Source organism: Uranotaenia lowii, chromosome 3, assembly GCF_029784155.1.
Source record: "Uranotaenia lowii strain MFRU-FL chromosome 3, ASM2978415v1, whole genome shotgun sequence".
Taxonomy (NCBI): domain Eukaryota; kingdom Metazoa; phylum Arthropoda; class Insecta; order Diptera; family Culicidae; genus Uranotaenia; species Uranotaenia lowii.
In genome coordinates, this window is record NC_073693.1 from 355,865,325 (window position 1) to 355,885,863 (window position 20,539).

Sequence of the window (20,539 nt, forward strand, 5' to 3'; positions counted from 1 at the left end):
CATAATCAGACCATGTGACATAATCCGACCATGCAACATTATCGACCATGTGACATAAATCGAACACGCAACATAATCGGACCATGACACAATCCGACCATGTGACGAAATCTAACCATGCAACATAATCGGACTATGTGACATAATCGACCATGTGACATAATCCGACCATGCAACATAATCCGACCATGTGACGAAATCCAACCATCGACCATGTGACATAATCCGACCATGCAACATAATCCGACCATGTAACATAATCCAACTATGCAAATTGACCATGTGACATAATTCGACCATGCAACGCCACTTGCGATGACCTGTAGGATCCCTGCCACTGCCACTGGAGTCCTCCGCCACTGAACGTCTCCGCCGCTGGCTGTCTACGCTGGTGTGGTGGCCGTCATCGCTGCTCACCGTCATCGTTGCTCACTGGTCCACGGCTGCCACTGAACTACTGCAAATCGATATCTGAGTCGGATTACCACTGGTGGGGTCCACACTCAGATCGAAGCGCAGCAACGGTCTGTTCAGCTTGACGGCAAACAGAGAAAGAAACCGAGTCCACCGACGGGCCCTTTGTTTTATACCTTTCGTAGGTAGGGAAAAACAAAACCCATCAAAGCAGGCGTTGGTGATGACGTCATAATCCTTTAGATAGGATGTCTGTGAGATGGAAAGTTTTCGTGACGCGAGATCTGTTCGCAAATTTCAATTTGCCCCCCTATAGTGTTGCCGTAAGACGTAATTCTACGTCAAAAACGCGCTATCGTAGATAGAACCTTGCTCACGTAATATTTTGTCTAACCTGTTTATACACCCTTTGCTATTTTCTTATTTTTAGCTTTAGTTATAAGCTCGCATTCATTTGCAACTATGTTTTCATGTTCAATAAAGAGTCAAATTGATTATTTTGAGTTTGTTTGCGGAGTAGTAGCGAAAAAAAATTCCGGAGTAAAGGGTGTATATCAATGTGATGGCAGTTCTGGTTTTAGAATGTTTATAGATCCTTTACTCAAATTGAGTTTTCAATGTAACGGAATAATATTTTCTGAAAAGGGTTTTACCGTTAAGTAGTGCAAATTTTGGCCTATCATGAGGTACTGAAATTTGTTTTTGTTTACTTTTGGAGATAGATCCTTTTCACGTGTTGGTACAGGTATGAATTTTTATTTGATAATAATTAGTTTAGCCATAATAACTTCAAATAGATAATTCTTACTTTTTTGACTCGAGGTTCTCAAAAATTAGACATCTCTATCGTTAAACTTGGAATCCTAGAGCTTTATTGAAGTTTGAATTACGTTATTTTCAAAATGAAGAAAAAAATATGACATCATTCACAATGTTTCGGTCCAGCTGCCAGTAAAAAAATTGATTCTCTGTTCGACCATTTGCCTCTAAAGAAAAAGTCGCCTCCCCGGATTATACATCCTTTTGACATCTCCTCGATGGTGCACGGACTCCCAGCTTCCAGAATCATTGGGTTTCATGTCTTCCTGAACATGTTCCGCCATTCGGCTATTGTCACGTTTGTTTTCCAACGCGCGGGGGAAAAAGCCAGTCAGCCAGCCAAGCTTGTCCGTCGCTACGACGAAACACAAGCGCACAAAAATTCAAAAAAAAAAATAAAACTCATGCCTGGATATCCGGATGTTCGATGTCAGGTTTTTCGGGATGGTTGTTGTAACCAATTTTTTCGAAAATGAAAAAAGCGGAACCGGTAGCTGCCATTCCAATTTAAAACGGTGCGGATAATTTTCGACCGGATAGACAAGCTGGCTCGATGACGTTGGACACAAACAAAAGGGCGAATGGTGAGACAGTGACCCAATTTGGGCACGTTTTTTTTTGGGTTCGACCCTTAACAAGCTCAAGCCACCCACAGGAGTGGACAAACGCCTGGGAATCTACCTTGTTCCGCACCACCGCAAACAGCAACAATCGTAAAACCGAATGTGTGACAGTTTTATCGCAAAGTATACTACCGTGCGCACTTCCGGGCAACGAACCGGCAAAGATCGCTTCCGGAATGTTTCTGCGTGTCGGGGGTACATTGTTGTTGTTTTTTTTAACCCTTATGATTGAATAATGCGTGGAAACTGTAAATTCACGTTTACGATCCGCAACGAAGATCCTTTTTAAATTTTGCAATTTTTGACGGTCGCCAAGTAATTAAAGAAGTCAACATACACAGTTAAACTCGCATCTACTAACAATCAAGAGCAATGTAGGTCCTAACAGTTTTTTCTGTTGTGTTTTTCACAAAGCTTATTTGAGCTTTCAAATTGAAAAAGTTAAAACAAATTTGCTTTCATAGTACCCGAAATAACACTCTGCCTATAGCTTAAACATGCACCCATGCATTAGGTAGAACATGTTTCTGTTTTTTTTCGCCCGTCGAAATAACGAGCCATTTGTACCACCTTGTACAAACCTGTCATACTGCTGGAAAACATTTCTCCCCAATAATTTTTTTTTGTTGTTTTTCTTGTCGTTCCTACATAAGGTCACAATTATAATGGCACCACGAGTCAGGCCGACTCTGCCCAGCAGCATCCGGTTTCGAAATTCGCTGGCCACATACGCGAGAACCGGAAACAAACATAAACAATAAACTTCGAACGAAACCGAATATTTTCACTCTGATGCATCGAAACAATTGGATTATAATTTTTCGGGGAGTTTCGCCATTGTGTTTGTTTATGTTATGAATCAAAAATTGGCGGGTTAAAAACTATAAATTGAAAACGCCTTTTCACGGAATGAATTGTTTGCTCGAATCGGGAGCAATCGAAACAATACATTCATAATTTAGGGGCTAATTTTGCTCGAAGCCATAAATAACACAATAAAACTAGTTATTCAATTAACTTTTCATAAAAGCGTATTGGTAGCTTTCTATCTACCTTTCTTTTCTATTCCTAGAACTTTTTCTCTGATAATTGCCCTCAATTGGACGCTGTTATTTAAATTTTGCTGACAATAGGAGGCTTAACTTAATACAGAATGTTGATTAACAGGAACAGATGAATATGGGACTAAAATTGTTAAAAATGAAACTGACACTGAACTTCAACTGAAGTCTTTTTTAGTTTGAGAAAAATAACCGAACGAAAGAACGAAAGGACCGAAAGGATCGAAAAGACCGAAAGGACCGAAAGGACTGAAAGGACCTAAAAAACTGAAAAGACCGAAGGGACCGAAAGGGCCGAAAGGACCAAAAGAACCGAAAGGACCAAAAGGACCGAAAGGACCAAAAGGGCCGAAAGGACAAGAAGGACCGAAAGGACCGATAGGATCGAAAGGAACGAAAGGGCCAAAATAACCAAAAGAACAGCGAGGACCGAAAGGAACGAAAGGACCAAAAGGACCAAAAAACCGAAAGGACCGATTGGACCGAAAGGACCAAATGAACAGAAAGGACCGAAAGAACCGAAAGAACCGAAAGGATCGGAAGGACCAAAAGGACCGAAAGGACCGAAAGAGCCAAAAGGACCGAAAAGACCGAAAGGATTGAAAGGACCGAAAGGACCGAAGTGATCGAAGGGACAGAAAGGACCAAAAGGACCAAAGCACCGAAAGGACCAAAAGAACCGAAAGGAACGAAAGGACCGAAGGGACCAAAATGACCGACAGGACCAAAAGTATCGAAAGGACCGAAATAACCGAATGGACCAAAAGAAATAAAAAAGGAGCGAAATGACCAGAAGGACCGAAAGGACCGAAAGAACCGAAGGAACCAAAAGTATCGAAAGGACCAAAAGGACCGAAAGGACTTCAATGACCGAAAGGACCGAAGGGACCGAAATTACCGAAAGGACCGGAAGGGCCGAAATGACCGTAAGGATCGAAAGGATCGAAAGGACCCAAAGGACCAGAAGAACAGAGAGGACCAAAAGGACCGAAAGGACTGAAAGGACCAAAAAGAACCGAAAGGACCAAAATCACCGATTGGACCGAAAGGACCAAATGCACAAAAGGACCGAAAGGACTGAAATGACCAAAAGGACCGAAAGAACCGAAAGGACCAAAAGCATCGAATGGACCAAAAGGACCAAAAGGGCCGAAAGGACCGCAAGGACCGAAAGGACCAGAAGTACCGAAAGGACCATAACAACCGGAAGCACCAAAGGGACCGAAAGGACCGAAATGATCGAAGGAACCCAAAGTACCAAAAGGACAAAAAATACCGAAAAGACCAAAAGTACCGAAAGGACCAAAAGTACCGAAGAAACCATACTGACTGAAAGGACCGAAAGGACCGAAGGCGTCGAAAGGACATAATGAACCGAAGACACCGAAAGGACCGAAAGGACAGAAAGAACCGAAAGGACCGAAAGGACCGAAAGGACCAATAAATTAGAAAGGATCAAAAGGACAGATAACACCAAAAGTACAGAAATGGCCGAAAGGATCGAAAGAACAGAAAAGACCAAAAAGACTGAAAGGACCAAAAGGACCGAAAGAACCGAAAAAATCGAAAGGACCGCAAGGACCAAATGGACCAAAAATACCGAAAGGGCCAAAATGACCGAAAGACCAATATGACCGAAAGGACCGAAGGCACGGAAAGGACCGAAAGGACCAAAAAATTAGAAAGGATCGAAAGGATCAAAAGGACAGAAAAGACCAAAAGTACAGAAAGGGCCGAAAGGACCGAAAAGACTGAAAGGACCAAAAGGACCGAAAGAACCGAAAAAAATCGAATGGACCGAAAGGACCAAAATACCGAAAGGGCCAAAATGACCGAAAGAACCATAATGACCGAAAGGACCAAAAGGACCGAAGGCACCGGAAGGACCGAAAGGACCAAAAAATTAGAAAGGACCGAAAGGATCAAAAGGACAGAAAATACCATAAGTACAGAAAGGGCCGAAAGGACCGAAAGAATAGAAAGGACCGAAAGGACCGAAAGAACGAAAGAACAAAAGGACCGAAAGGACTGAAGGAACCGAAAGAACGAGAGAACGAAAGAACGAAAGAACGAAAGAACGAAAGAACTAAAGAACGAAAGAACGAAATAACGAAAGAACGAAAGAACGAAAGAACGAAAGAACGAAAGAACGAAAGAACGAAAGAACGAAAGAACGAAAGAACGAAAGAACGAAACAACGAAAGAACGAAAGAACGAAAGAACGAAAGAACGAAAGAACGAAAGAACGAAAGAACGAAAGAACGAAAGAACGAAAGAACGAAAGAACGAAAGAACGAAAGAACGAAAGAACGAAAGAACGAAAGAACGAAAGAACGAAAGAACGAAAGAACGAAAGAACGAAAGAACGAAAGAACGAAAGAACGAAAGAACGAAAGAACGAAAGAACGAAAGAACGAAAGAACGAAAGAACGAAAGAACGAAAGAACGAAAGAACGAAAGAACGAAAGAACGAAAGAACGAAAGAACGAAAGAACGAAAGAACGAAAGAACGAAAGAACGAAAGAACGAAAGAACGAAAGAACGAAAGAACGAAAGAACGAAAGAACGAAAGAACGAAAGAACGAAAGAACGAAAGAACGAAAGAACGAAAGAACGAAAGAACGAAAGAACGAAAGAACGAAAGAACGAAAGAACGAAAGAACGAAAGAACGAAAGAATCGAAAGAACGAAAGAACGAAAGAACGAAAGAACGAAAGAACGAAAGAACGAAAGAACGAAAGAACGAAAGAACGAAAGAACGAAAGAACGAAAGAACGAAAGAACGAAAGAACGAAAGAACGAAAGAACGAAAGAACGAAAGAACGAAAGAACGAAAGAACGAAAGAACGAAAGAACGAAAGAACGAAAGAACGAAAGAACGAAAGAACGAAAGAACGAAAGAACGAAAGAACGAAATAACGAAAGAACGAAAGAACGAAAGAACGAAAGAACGAAAGAACGAAAGAACGAAAGAACGAAAGAACGAAAGAACGAAAGAACGAAAGAACGAAAGAACGAAAGAACGAAAGAACGAAAGAACGAAAGAACGAAAGAACGAAAGAATCGAAAGAATCGAAAGAATCGAAAGAATCGGAAGAATCGAAAGAATCGAAAGAATCGAAAGAATCGAAAGAATCGAAAGAATCGAAAGAATCGAAAGAATCGAAAGAATCGAAAGAATCGAAAGAATCGAAAGAATCGAAAGAATCGAAAGAATCGAAAGAATCGAAAGAATCGAAAGAATCGAAAGAATCGAAAGAATCGAAAGAATCGAAAGAATCGAAAGAATCGAAAGAATCGAAAGAATCGAAAGAATCGAAAGAATCGAAAGAATCGAAAGAATCGAAAGAATCGAAAGAATCGAAAGAATCGAAAGAATCGAAAGAATCGAAAGAATCGAAAGAATCGAAAGAATCGAAAGAATCGAAAGAATCGAAAGAATCGAAAGAATCGAAAGAATCGAAAGAATCGAAAGAATCGAAAGAATCGAAAGAATCGAAAGAATCGAAAGAATCGAAAGAATCGAAAGAATCGAAAGAATCGAAAGAATCGAAAGAATCGAAAGAATCGAAAGAATCGAAAGAATCGAAAGAATCGAAAGAATCGAAAGAATCGAAAGAATCGAAAGAATCGAAAGAATCGAAAGAATCGAAAGAATCGAAAGAATCGAAAGAATCGAAAGAATCGAAAGAATCGAAAGAATCGAAAGAATCGAAAGAATCGAAAGAATCGAAAGAATCGAAAGAATCGAAAGAATCGAAAGAATCGAAAGAATCGAAAGAATCGAAAGAATCGAAAGAATCGAAAGAATCGAAAGAATCGAAAGAATCGAAAGAATCGAAAGAATCGAAAGAATCAAAAGAATCGAAAGAATCGAAAGAATCGAAAGAATCGAAAGAATCGAAAGAATCGAAAGAATCGAAAGAATCGAAAGAATCGAAAGAATCGAAAGAATCGAAAGAATCGAAAGAATCGAAAGAATCGAAAGAATCGAAAGAATCGAAAGAATCGAAAGAATCGAAAGAATCGAAAGAATCGAAAGAATCGAAAGAATCGAAAGAATCGAAAGAATCGAAAGAATCGAAAGAATCGAAAGAATCGAAAGAATCGAAAGAATCGAAAGAATCGAAAGAATCGAAAGAATCGAAAGAATCGAAAGAATCGAAAGAATCGAAAGAATCGAAAGAATCGAAAGAATCGAAAGAATCGAAAGAATCGAAAGAATCGAAAGAATCGAAAGAATCGAAAGAATCGAAAGAATCGAAAGAATCGAAAGAATCGAAAGAATCGAAAGAATCGAAAGAATCGAAAGAATCGAAAGAATCGAAAGAATCGAAAGAATCGAAAGAATCGAAAGAATCGAAAGAATCGAAAGAATCGAAAGAATCGAAAGAATCGAAAGAATCGAAAGAATCGAAAGAATCGAAAGAATCGAAAGAATCGAAAGAATCGAAAGAATCGAAAGAATCGAAAGAATCGAAAGAATCGAAAGAATCGAAAGAATCGAAAGAATCGAAAGAATCGAAAGAATCGAAAGAATCGAAAGAATCGAAAGAATCGAAAGAATCGAAAGAATCGAAAGAATCAAAAGAATCGAAAGAATCGAAAGAATCGAAAGAATCGAAAGAATCGAAAGAATCGAAAGAATCGAAAGAATCGAAAGAATCGAATGAATCGAAAGAATCGAAAGAATCGGAAGAATCGAAAGAATCGAAAGAAAAACGGAATTGTGAGAATCAAAAGAATCGAAAGAATCAAATCACTCAAAAAAAAGAAAGAACTACGTACTCAAAAAATAAGAAAAAATCTAAAAAAACTGAAAAAAAATCCTGAAAGGCAAAGAATTTGAAAATTCCAAGAACGCAAAAACCGTAAAAATTGGAAAAAATATTCAAAAACTAAAGAAAACTCATAAACCAAAAAAAGAAAAACAAAAGAACTGAAATAAAATCAAAATAAAAAGGAAAAACTGAAGAAAACGAAATGATATGAGAAAATCCAATAGAAAATGAAATGAAAGAAATCTGATAAAACCGATGGAAACGAAGAAAGAAAATACGAAAAAACAGAAAAAATTCAAAAAAGCGAAAGAACTCGAAGAATCGGAAGAACTAAAAAACCGCAAAGCAGAAAACCCCAGAATATCCGTTAAACGAAAAAGATTTTTTTTTCAAAAACGGAGGCCAAAGTCGAAATCTTGAAAATCACCATTATTAAAAATGTCAATAGCTCAAAAATTTTGAAACCCAGAGCGAGAAGAAAAAAAAATAAAAACCCCGGAGAAAAAAAGAAAATACTGAAGAATCACAAAAAAATCGATAGACTGAATGGAACGAGAAAAAAAAAACCCAAAAACCAAACAGCCGAAAAAACTTTAAATGCGAGAAAACTGAAGGAAAACGAAAAATTAAAAAAAAAACACTCTCAAAAACTTTAAAAAAATTGTATGAGGGAAAACAAAATAAAAAGGAAATATCCAAAAGTACTAGAAAGAACAAAATAACAGAAAAAAATAAAAAAAGTCGAATAAAATTAGAAGAACGAAAAAACTACGAAAAAAAATATCAAAAGAACCAATTTTAATATCGATAAGATCAAAAGCACGGAAAAACCGAAAGAACAAATGAAACTATAATAGTCGAAAGAACTAAATAGAATTTGAATATATTCGACATGGTTGTTCACTGTTTTTGTTAATCGTTTAAGACATTTTGACGATCGCTTAATATTTGTTTCTTATTCTGTTCAATTTATATTTTGCTATAACTGTTGTTCGTACTTTTTTCAGATTTTTTTTTCTCTAGGTAAAATCTCGACAAAAAGTAATTTCGCCTAAATGGCTACTTTCAGCACCCACGCTATCATTAATCAATGTTTTGTTTTTTTTTGTTCTATATTCACTTTCTCATCACACATACAGAAAAAAAAAACACGTAAACGAACGTCATAAATCAACTCCACACGTGCTGGAAAACACTTTCGGGGCGGCCGGCTGGCCCCAAAATGGACCAATTCGCTGGCTTTTGGGGGCGGGGGCACCAGTCAGCTCCCAATTAGTTGAGGCTTTGTGGACTTTGGCGACGCACACAACTACGAGCGCCATAAGAATCGTTATTTACGACCATCGACATGAATTGTGAACCCTAGACAGAAACATTCTGAGGTTGAGAAAAATTTTCGTTAAGATCTTTGTTTGCTTTTGTTTCAGATTTGAGGAATGGACGAATCAAAGTTCCATTGATAAAGAGAATTTAGTATTAGCATTTCTGGGATTCCAAAATTATTCAATTGAAAGTTTTTTTTCCAATTCGAATCGAAATAAGATCGCTCAATGGAAGCTCAAGCTGTAGAGCCAGAAGGCCAAAGCCCCCACAAGTTCGAATTTGTTCTCTGGAAAAAGGCAAGAGTTATGCAAAAATTCTTTCCCCTTCTCAATAAATTATTCATACAAATCATAATGAATTTATCGGTGTTGCATATGCAGCCCGATATTTTATTCTTCGGAATTTTCTCGACCAAACGGCAACGGCTTTCAGTGATTGTTCTTTTGCCTTCTAGCTCGATTGGCTTTCTGTGCCGATTGCAAATTTCCATCAATGCTGGGAGGCCCCGAAGAAAATTCGTTCAGACTTTCTTCCATCAATAATAACCGAGGTAGCATTTCAAATAATTCCATTTTCGGTTTCGGATTTCGAGTTATGTTTTGGGTTTTTTACTCGTTCAAGTTTTGTGATGATGATTCAGGAAACAAAAACATAACAATGCAACATAACAACACAATTTTGGAGAGTGATGAAAAATGAGGCATAAGATTGAGAATGAAAAAAAAAAAAACAACAACGATGGTACTAATCAAACAAAATGTGAAACAAAAATAGGATTAGGGTATGCTAACGAGTGAAGTCGAAATTGGTCGAGCCGGGGTATCGAACTGGTTTTGAATTATGCATTCCTTTTAGAATGATTGAGGAATGGCAGAGTGTGAGTATGGAAATATGTAACAACTTTGTATTGGCCCTTATGAAATTTGTGTATCATCTCTGGTAAGATTTTTTTCATAATATTCATTTTTGTTTTTATTGCTTCATTTTCAACAATTTATTTTGAAAGTTTTGGCTTTTTATTTGGGTTTTTTTCACGGTATTCAGAAAAATAAAAAACTTCAAATAAATTCAAACACTTGATGTACCTACTCTTTCTGTATTTGTAAAATTTTGTATTAAAAAATCTATTTTTGAAATTCGTTACACAGTACTATCATTTGCATTTATTTTAAAATCTTACTGATTTTGCTCATGAGATAGATCAATGCACACATTTTAGCTTCAAGCTTTAGCAATTTTGGGTTGCCCAAATCAAACGGATTTGTCCTCGTTTTATTGAAAAGGGCCAAATTTTTCAGGCAAAAATTTCATAAACATTTTTAGCTCGAAAATTACAATTCCTACACCAATGTGGTTCATGAGAGAGTTTCGGAAAAATGATTGAATTTTTAGAAAAAAAAAATTTTGTTTTCTAAAATCCTACTGTATGTTGTATGTTGCAAATCCACCATGGGTGCACGGATTCACCGCAGTTTTGCCTAAGTATGTGCTCATTAACATTTTTTTGGATATTAAAGTTCGACAAATCTCCAATGTCACGAGCATCATACCCGGTACCATGGCTTCGTGTGAGCTGTTCTGTAGTGAATGTATTACGTGTCTCTGTTAGTATATTTTGGGTGAACGAATCTATCAGGTACACAACCAGTTGAAAATGGATAACATTTTTAGTGTTATTCATTTACTACAGGTATTCCGGCATCCGTGTATATACCTGGCTGATTGGCAACTGATTGAACGTTCGTTATTATGCAGTTATTTAACAACAATTATAACATCTTACCTACCCATCATAACTGGGATTTAAATCTACAACCTACCAAATTGTCTCGAACTTTACACTCTGACTATCTCCACATCCATTCAATGACCTTCTTACCACTGTGTGTCACCCTTTTTTCATTTCCTACTCCGACTTCAAAAGGCTTTTTTTATTCTTGTCACTTCCGATTTACAACGCATTCACTTTCACATACTTTCGAGAGAATATTTAAAGATTCCAATCACATCCCCGGCGGAACAGATTCCACTATTTAGGAAAATATTTCCATAAGATTGACCACCAACCATTTATCCAACACCAACATTTTATCGACCCATAGATTTTTTTTTTGAAAATCTGTCGCAAACTTTATCTCCATCTCAGTCGCGCATAAACCAAGCCTTCACATAAACTTGTCATCTCCCGTGCGCAAAAAGCAACGCTTGCTTCGATCCATAAATATGCTTTTGGAAATGCACACGTACAACAGCGCTTGTTGCTGATGGGAGGTACATATATGTACATGTTCGAACATGTCTTGGCCGCTGGAAGATGATACAATGTTTTCCACTTTTAGCATCAGATTACTCGAGATGATAACAACGAAACTTAGTAAATTCCCCATTACACTTTGAAATTGGTTGTTATCTCCAGTTCTTCTCACAAGCAAGATAAATTCCATTCCTCCACTTGAACAAAACAAATCAATTTTGCCCAATCTTATCGAACACTACTCTTCTTAAAAATAAACACCAATCATTTATGCTGACTTTTTTTTTCTTAAATCACTGAAATAATCATATTCCCTTTTAATAATCACTGCTAGAAGACAAGCGTTTCGGACATACTTTTGGGATAACTTTTTGTTGCTTAAAGAAAAACGAACCACACCCGGCGCGAAGAAAAAAACGAACTTAACCGCACGGCGTCTGACACGCAACTCATTTTGTTTTCTAAAATCCTACTCTGAGAAAAATGCATGTCAAGAACTAAAACTCAATATCCCAATAAACGCATCTCAGAATTTGAAAATAAAATTATAAAGGTCATTACAAGGCCAACAAGTCGTCCATACATTGCAACTTGTGCAAATTTAAGGAAAAAAAGTTTTCTAACAAACACTTTTTCATGTTTTATTTTGAAAATCATGTAATTTATTTATTCAGTGTAGATCTCCAACCTTTAATTCAAAAACTGCTTTGTTGTATTGATTATACTGATTTCGAAAAAATAAGATATAAGATTGTAATAATTGATGGCAAAAGTAAGTGGAAATTCTACACTGAAAAAAAAGCAATCTAAAAACTTAAAGTCGATTTAAAATAAATGACCATCTCAGAATTTGATGATTTTTTTTTGTGGTGGGGAATAATGTAGTGTATAAGTCTTCTAAACATTGAAAAGTGAGCAGTATTATGGGAAGTTTTTCTAACAATTTTTTTTTAATGTTTTCGTTATGAAAACATAAAAAACAAATGTTTTGAGTCTATAATGATAAAACTTAATTAGAAGCAAATCATTATTGTAATCCATTGACTCTAGACATATCTAATATATAAAGATGACTATGTATGTTTGTTTGTTTGTATGCACCTTATACAAATCCACACCGCTTAACCGATCAGCTTGAAATTTGGTACTGGTATGTGTTTGGACCATGGTAAGGTTTAGGTAATAGTTTTGAGCCCCTCCCACCTAAGAAAAGGAACCCTCCCATACAACCTTCGTTTTTATTCCCACGAACTAAAAGTCATGGCACCCATTTTGCCAGCCAATTATCGTTTCCTTTGGCGGGGTTGTTTTCACCATCATCATGGCCATGGGCTGGGCATTAGAAACGACCATCCAGAGTTCACGTGTACTGGAAAGCAAATCAAAGCCTGCTGATGATTAAAAATTTTATAACAAAATTTTTGGCGGGCTTTTTTATTTCTTCTACTGTTTGTAGCACAGGTTGCAAGCACGTGGTTCTTGGATGAAATAAAAAGTCTTCTTTTGGGATTAAAAAAAAATCCTAATTGCCTGTTCGAAGTAAATTGATTATAACAGTAGTGGTTTTCAATGTGGTCCCTGAAGGCGTTGAAGATCTATAGGAATATACAGCATGTAACGTGTGAATGCAATGATTAATCTTCATAATTAATTGACTTCTTCAGCTGAATAACTATTCGGACTTTTTGCTGAAAACTAATGTTCCAGCTTTTAGGAACCAACCATTTTCATATTTTTGTGATTTCTTATAGATAAAGAAAAATCCATAGCGGAGTAGGAATTTAAACGAGGGGCTAGGCTATTAAACGTGCATTTTCTGGAAAAAGTTAAAACCAAATCCATCGCATGAAACTTACTAGAAATTTAATCTGGCATTTTAGGTTTGTACAGTTAAATTTCATAGCCCAATTTATAACTTTTGAGTTATTGTTGATCATCAATGCGGTAAGTTCTACCATCCAATTATGAGAAAAATTAAACCGTTTAGTACAGCGAATTAAAAAAAAGATTTCGAATGATTTTTACATTGATGACTTATGATAATTTATGGGATAGTTGTGTCAAAGAATAGAAAAATTGAAATATGACTTAAATAACATCTTTTCCATAACATTATAAAATGGGCGATTTCGAATCCGAGATGATGTGTGTTTTGATAACCGGGAAAAACTATTAGTGGAACTTTCAACATGTAAATAAACTAATCATAAAACAGTGTGAAATTAAACAGCGATAAAAGTATAAGAAATTGAAAATATGCAGAGCAAGTTTGCAACAAAGTTTCAGCTGAAGTCTGTTTAGGAATTTCCAAGTAAATAAAACTTGAATATACCATTCTACAGGCAGATTATCCATCTTGAAAAGTGGGATAATCTTCAATAGACATCGTTCGCATATGTTTACAAGCTTATGATACTGGATTTTCATTAGATAGTACATGGAAAAGATAAAAAAAACATTGTTATCATTTGAAGATAAAAAAAAAGGTTTAATCAATTCAAGCTTCCTAAAACATATGTATTTGTTTTCAATTTTTTTCATGATAGGATGAATAAGCATAAGAAAGAAATTATTCTAAATTTGTATTAGCTGCTTTTAGTTTTTGAATGATATAAAAAAGATAAACTTTGTAAATAACCCCAATCAGAACTAAAAAAACTAACAAAACTTACAATCTTCACATAGCCCAACATCTGTCAAATCCTGAGCAACGAGTCATCCAAAGAAACAGCGATTATGTAATTAATCGAAAAAATAGAAATGTGGAACAAACTTTGAATTAGGTCAAGCTATTTTTAAGTATTTTCGAACACGAATGCCATATTCATGGAAAAAGGCCTCTAATAAAATAAATAAAAAAAATTTGTGGTTAAATTAGGGAAAAGTTTTAAATAAGGATGAATACAAAGCTTCCGAAATTTCCAGAAGTCAAAAGATTCATATTTATTGATATTTAAACTGGGCCCGAGCAAGGCCGGGTAAAATAAGCTAGTTTAAATATAAGAACTAACATAAAACATATTGTCAAAATAATTGTAGATGGAGATGGGCGAAGAAAGGGGGGGAGGCGGTGAGGGGGGCTCCGTTTGATCGACCTTTATGGAGCGTTTGACTAAGTCTCAATAAAATTGACCAGATGCCTTGAGTTCACATGAACATTTTATTTCTAATAATAACAAAAATATTAGTAATAAAAATCTATGCTTACATTTACTCTTTATTTTTTATCCAAATATTCAATTTATACAAACAATTTTCAAAATATTTAATTATTTCGCGTTTTCCAATATCCGTTTCTGGTTTTTATTAAAAATAAACTCGGTTAGTTTGTTTTTTAAGTGTTTTTTGTTTCCAAAGGCCTCGATTACAATCAATTTACGTTTTTAATATTTTTATTATTTTGTTTCCAATTTGACAAAATTCTGAATCTCTAAATGTTTCAACGTTTTTATTTCCTTACGGTCAGTCCTTACGGTGGTATTTATTTATTATCTATAATATTATGGAATTTGTTGAATAGACATGAAAGGAAAGAACGGTCATAATTTATTTCTTCAATTGCAATGCCTTTTCAAGGAAGTGGGTGTTAATACTTATAACTAGTTTTTCAAACAGTTAAAAGAAATTAAAATAGTATTTCAAAACAAATGCCGTGGAATGAAAATTCGCTATCAATGTCAGTTGATACAAATTCGACTCTGTAGGATGATTTTTTTTTAAATTGATGTCATTGTTTTAAATGACTTCCATTTAAATTTGGGTTCTAAATACGTTGAAAATAGATCAATTGAACATAGCAGCACCGTTTTATGCTTTAACATAGCATATTTATAAGATCTGTTATTTTTGTTGACACGATTTGTCATGAAAATATGAAATGCTTTCCTAAAATTACAAGAAATATTGCAGCAGACATATGATAGTAGCGTTAGGGGCTCAATGAATACGCGAAAAACTAAGAAGAAAAATACAATGAATTAACAAAAATATTGGAACTTGAAGAACGGTACTGAACTGGATGTATTTTAATGTATCTAAATGTTTCATCTTGCATAGTTTTTTACTAAAAAGGTTGAAAATAAAAACAATTAAAATCATGATCTTAAACCTAATGGAGCTTAGTGAATCAATATTTTTGTGCAAGCCAGAATAAAAACTTTGAATTGTGACATAAGATTGCTTTAAAATTTGTTAACATTCATATATTCGGTCATATTGGCAACCATGCATTGAAATTACTTTAACGATACCAAACTTAACGAAAGCTTGCTAGGAGAGAACTTGGTAAAAGCTTCATAAGTTTTGGTTAGATTGGACACAAACCTATACAAAAAAAAACGATATGTTGAGCACAATATGGCATGCAAGATTGTATATAATCCGAATCCGAAAGAAATCAATGCGAATCTAAACATTCTTTTTTCCGATACTCCGGTCATTATCGAGATCACTATTCAAATGAAGATTAACTAATGAAACTGAAACAATGAATACTTATCTTGAATCCTAAGTTCGATGCAAATATATGTTCTTCGGCCAACTTAAGGGAAGGTTACACAGTTCAAAGCTTCGATAAGTACACTGGCGCCACTTTGTGGTAGGTATTCGAAACAAAGCGAAAACAGGTTCCTTCAACATGGCATGTCATCCGATAACCAAACACTGGAAACAATAATTTCCGATATTTCTGGACTAATTAAAGAATCCGTTGCCATCAATAAGCAGTGCAGGCAGATCTCGCTCCATATACATTTTGTTGTAAAGCTTAAAAACTCTATTCTGTAATTTGTTTGTAAATTTCCAACAAACACCAGCGATGATTAAATTTTTACACAGAAATCACAAAACTTGAACTGAAGCATTTTGTAGAAATTTATGAAATTAATAACGGTTACTAAAAATTATAAACATTAGTTTTCTTAGTTGAATTGTTTTGGATTTCGGTGTACAATCATTTCTGGTCATCTACCAAGGATAGAGCGCCTTTACTCGCTCTTGAAAGAAGAGAAGAAGAAAGAAGAGAAACAAAAAACATTAGTTAAACATATAACCTTGCGAAGTCCGTTCAGATCTAGAACTTAATAATAGAATTTTACTTACCTAAAACTTTGTCCACTTATAATAAGCTTACAATTTTTCTACGGTTTTAAATTTTTAACACTAGATCATTGTATTGCTTATGCATCTATGATTTCTTTTCATTAATTTAAAGTTGTCTAAAATATTAATCGAATAGAAAATTATAATGGATACTTATCTTTGCGCTGCATTTCTCCATCAAGCGTTGTGAATGAAAGCGAAAACCAGCATGCGTGTTGAAAGTTTATTGAAATTTCATATGTCTTACAAAAGCACCTCACTAAAGCACAAGAAAATTATAGAATTTACTCGTCAGCGATTCCATATCCCTTTTTTTATTTTCCAGGAATTCAATCACGAATCAACGAAAAAAGTCATAGCAAGCCGAAAACCGGCAACGTTTGGAACCGAAAAACATGCGTAGAAAAATCACATTACACGATGCTGGAACGAAAAAAAAAACATTTTTTAATGCCACCATGAATCACTTTATAGAATTTTTATTAATTTTTTCTATTTTCATTTTAAAACACTACAATTTTTCGAGTTGATTGGAATTTTGTACACCATAAAATTGGCCAGATCACCAGTCTTTTTTCCGGGAATATACAGAACAAAACAACACATGGGAGCTGAGGAGTTCCGATTTATTTCAAGCTCCTCTAGGCGAATTCCGAAAAAAACACACAGTTAAGCGGCCCAAGAAACGAAAAGGAACCTTTCCTGGTACAAAACATATCCTTGCTATCCGATCCTAGCTTTTTGTCAAGATTCATAGATAACTTTCACTATAAAAACCAACAAATTACTTAATTTCCACGGACGGAGAAAAAAACGCGTGCGCCGCCATCAAGTCAAAGCCTACTCCCCCTACAAGTTTTCTAAATCTAAATCCAAAAAACAATTCCAGAAATTATAGACCGGTATAAAAAATATGAAAATAAAAAAAAGACGAAAAATACAACATTCTCTCATAAATAACCATGCTTGATACTTTAAAGTATGGTTGCTTTTTATAGAATACTAGCTGATCCCGTACGAACTTCGTTTCGCTTTTAACTTTAAAGCTGATGATTTTGTTTTTGGTTAATAATTTGGACACATTTTCTCCAAAAAATTGCTAAAAATGTTGATGTTGAGTTTTCGACTGTATGCTTTGATGAATTTATATTCGGCAAATCAGTCCAGTTTCTTATAAAATTTTATTTTAATCCTACGTTTCGGTGTATTGCCCGGTCTATTTTTTGTTGGATTTCAATAATTAAATTTAAAATTTCAAATTTTCTACACACAAAACACTTATCAGTACTTTTAGGCGGTATGATTGCTATGAAGAAACTGGACTGATTTGCCGAATATAAATTCATTGCTAAAAATACTAAGCAGAATTTGCAAGCGACCTATTTGCTAGTCTACCAAATGGGAATTTAAAATAAAAAATTGATTGACTGTCAAAGAGAACACCCGTGTACGAATTTTTATCTTTTTCGGATGCATAATAACGAAATTATGTCTAAAATATTTAAAAGGCAATATTAACGACCCCTTAAGTGTCGTCTTATTAAAAATTTTAATTCATAAATCAATTGTCCGACCCGTAAATGAATTTTTGTCTAGATCTCATGCATTATAAAACAATTATTGCAAAAACATTAAACAGTAAATGTGGATGACCCCCTTTTCTGTCTCTCGTGTTATCATTTTTGGCTCGATATGATGCCTAACAACGTAAATATTGCAAAAAAAAATCGAAAATGTTTATAAGACAAACGCTTTTACTGATTCCTTGTCAAAATTTGACACGTGAAATTAATTACATGTGCTGTAAAACTCCCATGTGCAAATTTTCATTATAATCCGATGTTTAATCAAGACAATGGGGCTTAGTCTGAGTGTCACGTGACGTGATGTGCAAAATCGTCACCTCGTTGTGCCGGCTCCAGAAACCACTCTAGGCTAGAAATTCCAGCTCAAATGTCCTGTGATCGATTTTTGGAGCTCATTCATACTAACGTTTCTTCTCTGAAACTTTTCCTGGAGTCAGGATAAAGAAGTGAAATTTTAAGAGTCACGTCTCTCGACTCGCAAAATAACCCCCAATATAGCAAACACAGTGAACAGATAACATGGACGACCATTTTTGCCGACCCCTGACTCGAGATTTGAAATCTGAATCAATTGAGCGTCCCTCAAAACTGCATAATGCATAATAACGTCAATACCGCAAAAACATTGAACAGTTTATATGGACGACCCCATTCGGACACCTCTGAATAAAAATTCGACTCCTGAAATCAATTACTCGTTCCTTGAAACTCCCACGTACCAAGTTTCCATCTTAATCCAATGTATTTAAGCATTAATATCGCAAAAACAGTGTTAATATAGACGACCCCTTAGGCCGATCTTTGACCCTGAGTTTGAAAATTGGAATCGATTGATCTTTCCTCAAAATACTCTTATGCAAATTTTCATCAAAAACAAATCTATCTATCTATCTGGCTCGAAGAAACTCTCTTGTCAACTGGCAGCGCAAATGGGACGAGGATGAGCAGGGTCGGTGGTTCCACTCGATTATCCCAAAGGTAAGCCTTAAACCATGGTTTAATAGATTGAACTTGAGTCGGGATTTTATTCGTATATTTTCCCGTCTCATGTCCAATCATTGTTCCTTAGACGCGGTACTCTATCGTTTTGATATTGCTGGCAGCAATCTATGTGGTTGTGGCCAAGGTTACCATGACATCGAGCATATTGTTTGGTCCTGCGAGGTCCATCTTGTCGCCAGAACGAATTTTATAGACTCCCTTAGGGCCCGAGGAAAACCACCCTTTGTTCCAGTGAGAGATGTGCTGGCTGTGATAGACTTGGACTACATGTTCGAAATATATCTTTTCCTAAAAGCTATTGATCTTCGTCTATAATTCTTTTTATTTTCACATTTCCCTATCTATCTTCTATCTTTCCTTCAAAAAGTGAACTAGATATAAGCACACAATTGTAATCAAACAAAACGAGTTTGGCTCCTTAAAGCCTAAAGGTATGAGCCGTTTCAAATAAAGAAATTACAAAAAAAAAAAATCTATAATTAGGCCAATATCGCAAAAACATTGAACAGTTGATATGGACGACCCCTTTTGCCGACCCCTGACACAAAATTCAATAGAGTTGTTTTTGACATTTCTTACGCACACTTGCTGAGCGTGTACAGATGAGACGGGACAATTAACCTCCAAAACTCTCGGTACAAAAAACGGACAGACGGTCGACAAACATGGTCGTTTTTGAGGTTGATTGTCCCAAAACTAAAAAGTGTTGGTGAAACAACCAGCATAATATCACCAACACTATCAGCGGCAAATAGGACTATACCTGGAATCAATTTCTCATCTCTCAAAACCCCTATGTGCAAATTTTTGTCACAATCCGACGATAAATACCGTCAATATCGCGAAAACAACATTTGTAATTCTTTTTTACTTTTTCTTCTCTTTCCAGGTAAGTGTGGCAATAACGCATCATCAAAGCGAGTGTCCAGCTGAACTGAAATACAACTAAATTCCAACTGCTTGAAGTGCCTTAATATGAACGAAAATCGTTTGTCATCAACTGTCGCTCGAAATTGTAGTAACGTTCTTGTTATGACAAGAGCTGAAAGTTTTTTTTCGGTATCGTCTGATAACAATAACTGACATCGACGAAAGTTACCCGAACCAGATAACGGAACGATAATTTCGTAAGCTTTGCTCGCAGTTTTCTTAGGAGGTTGGCTTGTTACGGGAACACGTATTTGGTAAGAACATTTCCCTGTTAGGGCGAGTCGATTTCCAGAAATATTCTGATTCCCTACTCAAAAGTTGAAATAATAAAAAGAAGTTTAAAAATTCATTGATTTTTTTGCTTTTTAGGTTGTGATTTCTTTTTGTAAAAATTACATTTTAAACCGGCCCTCGTCAATTTTGAAAGTTCGCCGAGGTCACAGAGAACGATTTTCCCCGATCTAAGACAATACCTGGATCAGGGAGCAGACAAGCGTAGCAAAAGTTTTAATTAAACTCGCAGACGGGACGCAGACTTTTGCTTAGCATTGGCTGACGGAGACCTTGGTGGGAATAATCTCCGTGACATTGCGAGAAAATCACGGAAAAAGGTGAAATGTCACGAGACGGGAGCTTCCGCCTTGCA

The 20,539-nt window shown here is 35.8% G+C and overlaps 1 protein-coding gene across 1 annotated transcript; it reads left to right on the plus strand.

Annotated features, from left to right (window-relative positions):
- The first annotated feature begins 267 nt into the window (after nt 1-267).
- LOC129753972 (RNA-binding protein 25-like) lies at nt 268-19,912 on the plus strand. Its single transcript, XM_055749826.1, has 5 exons — nt 268-282; nt 327-524; nt 4,784-5,077; nt 5,636-5,743; nt 19,853-19,912. The coding sequence occupies exons 1-5, from the start codon at nt 268-270 to the stop codon at nt 19,910-19,912; spliced, it is 675 nt and encodes a 224-aa protein (XP_055605801.1).
- The last annotated feature ends 627 nt before the right edge of the window (nt 19,913-20,539 follow it).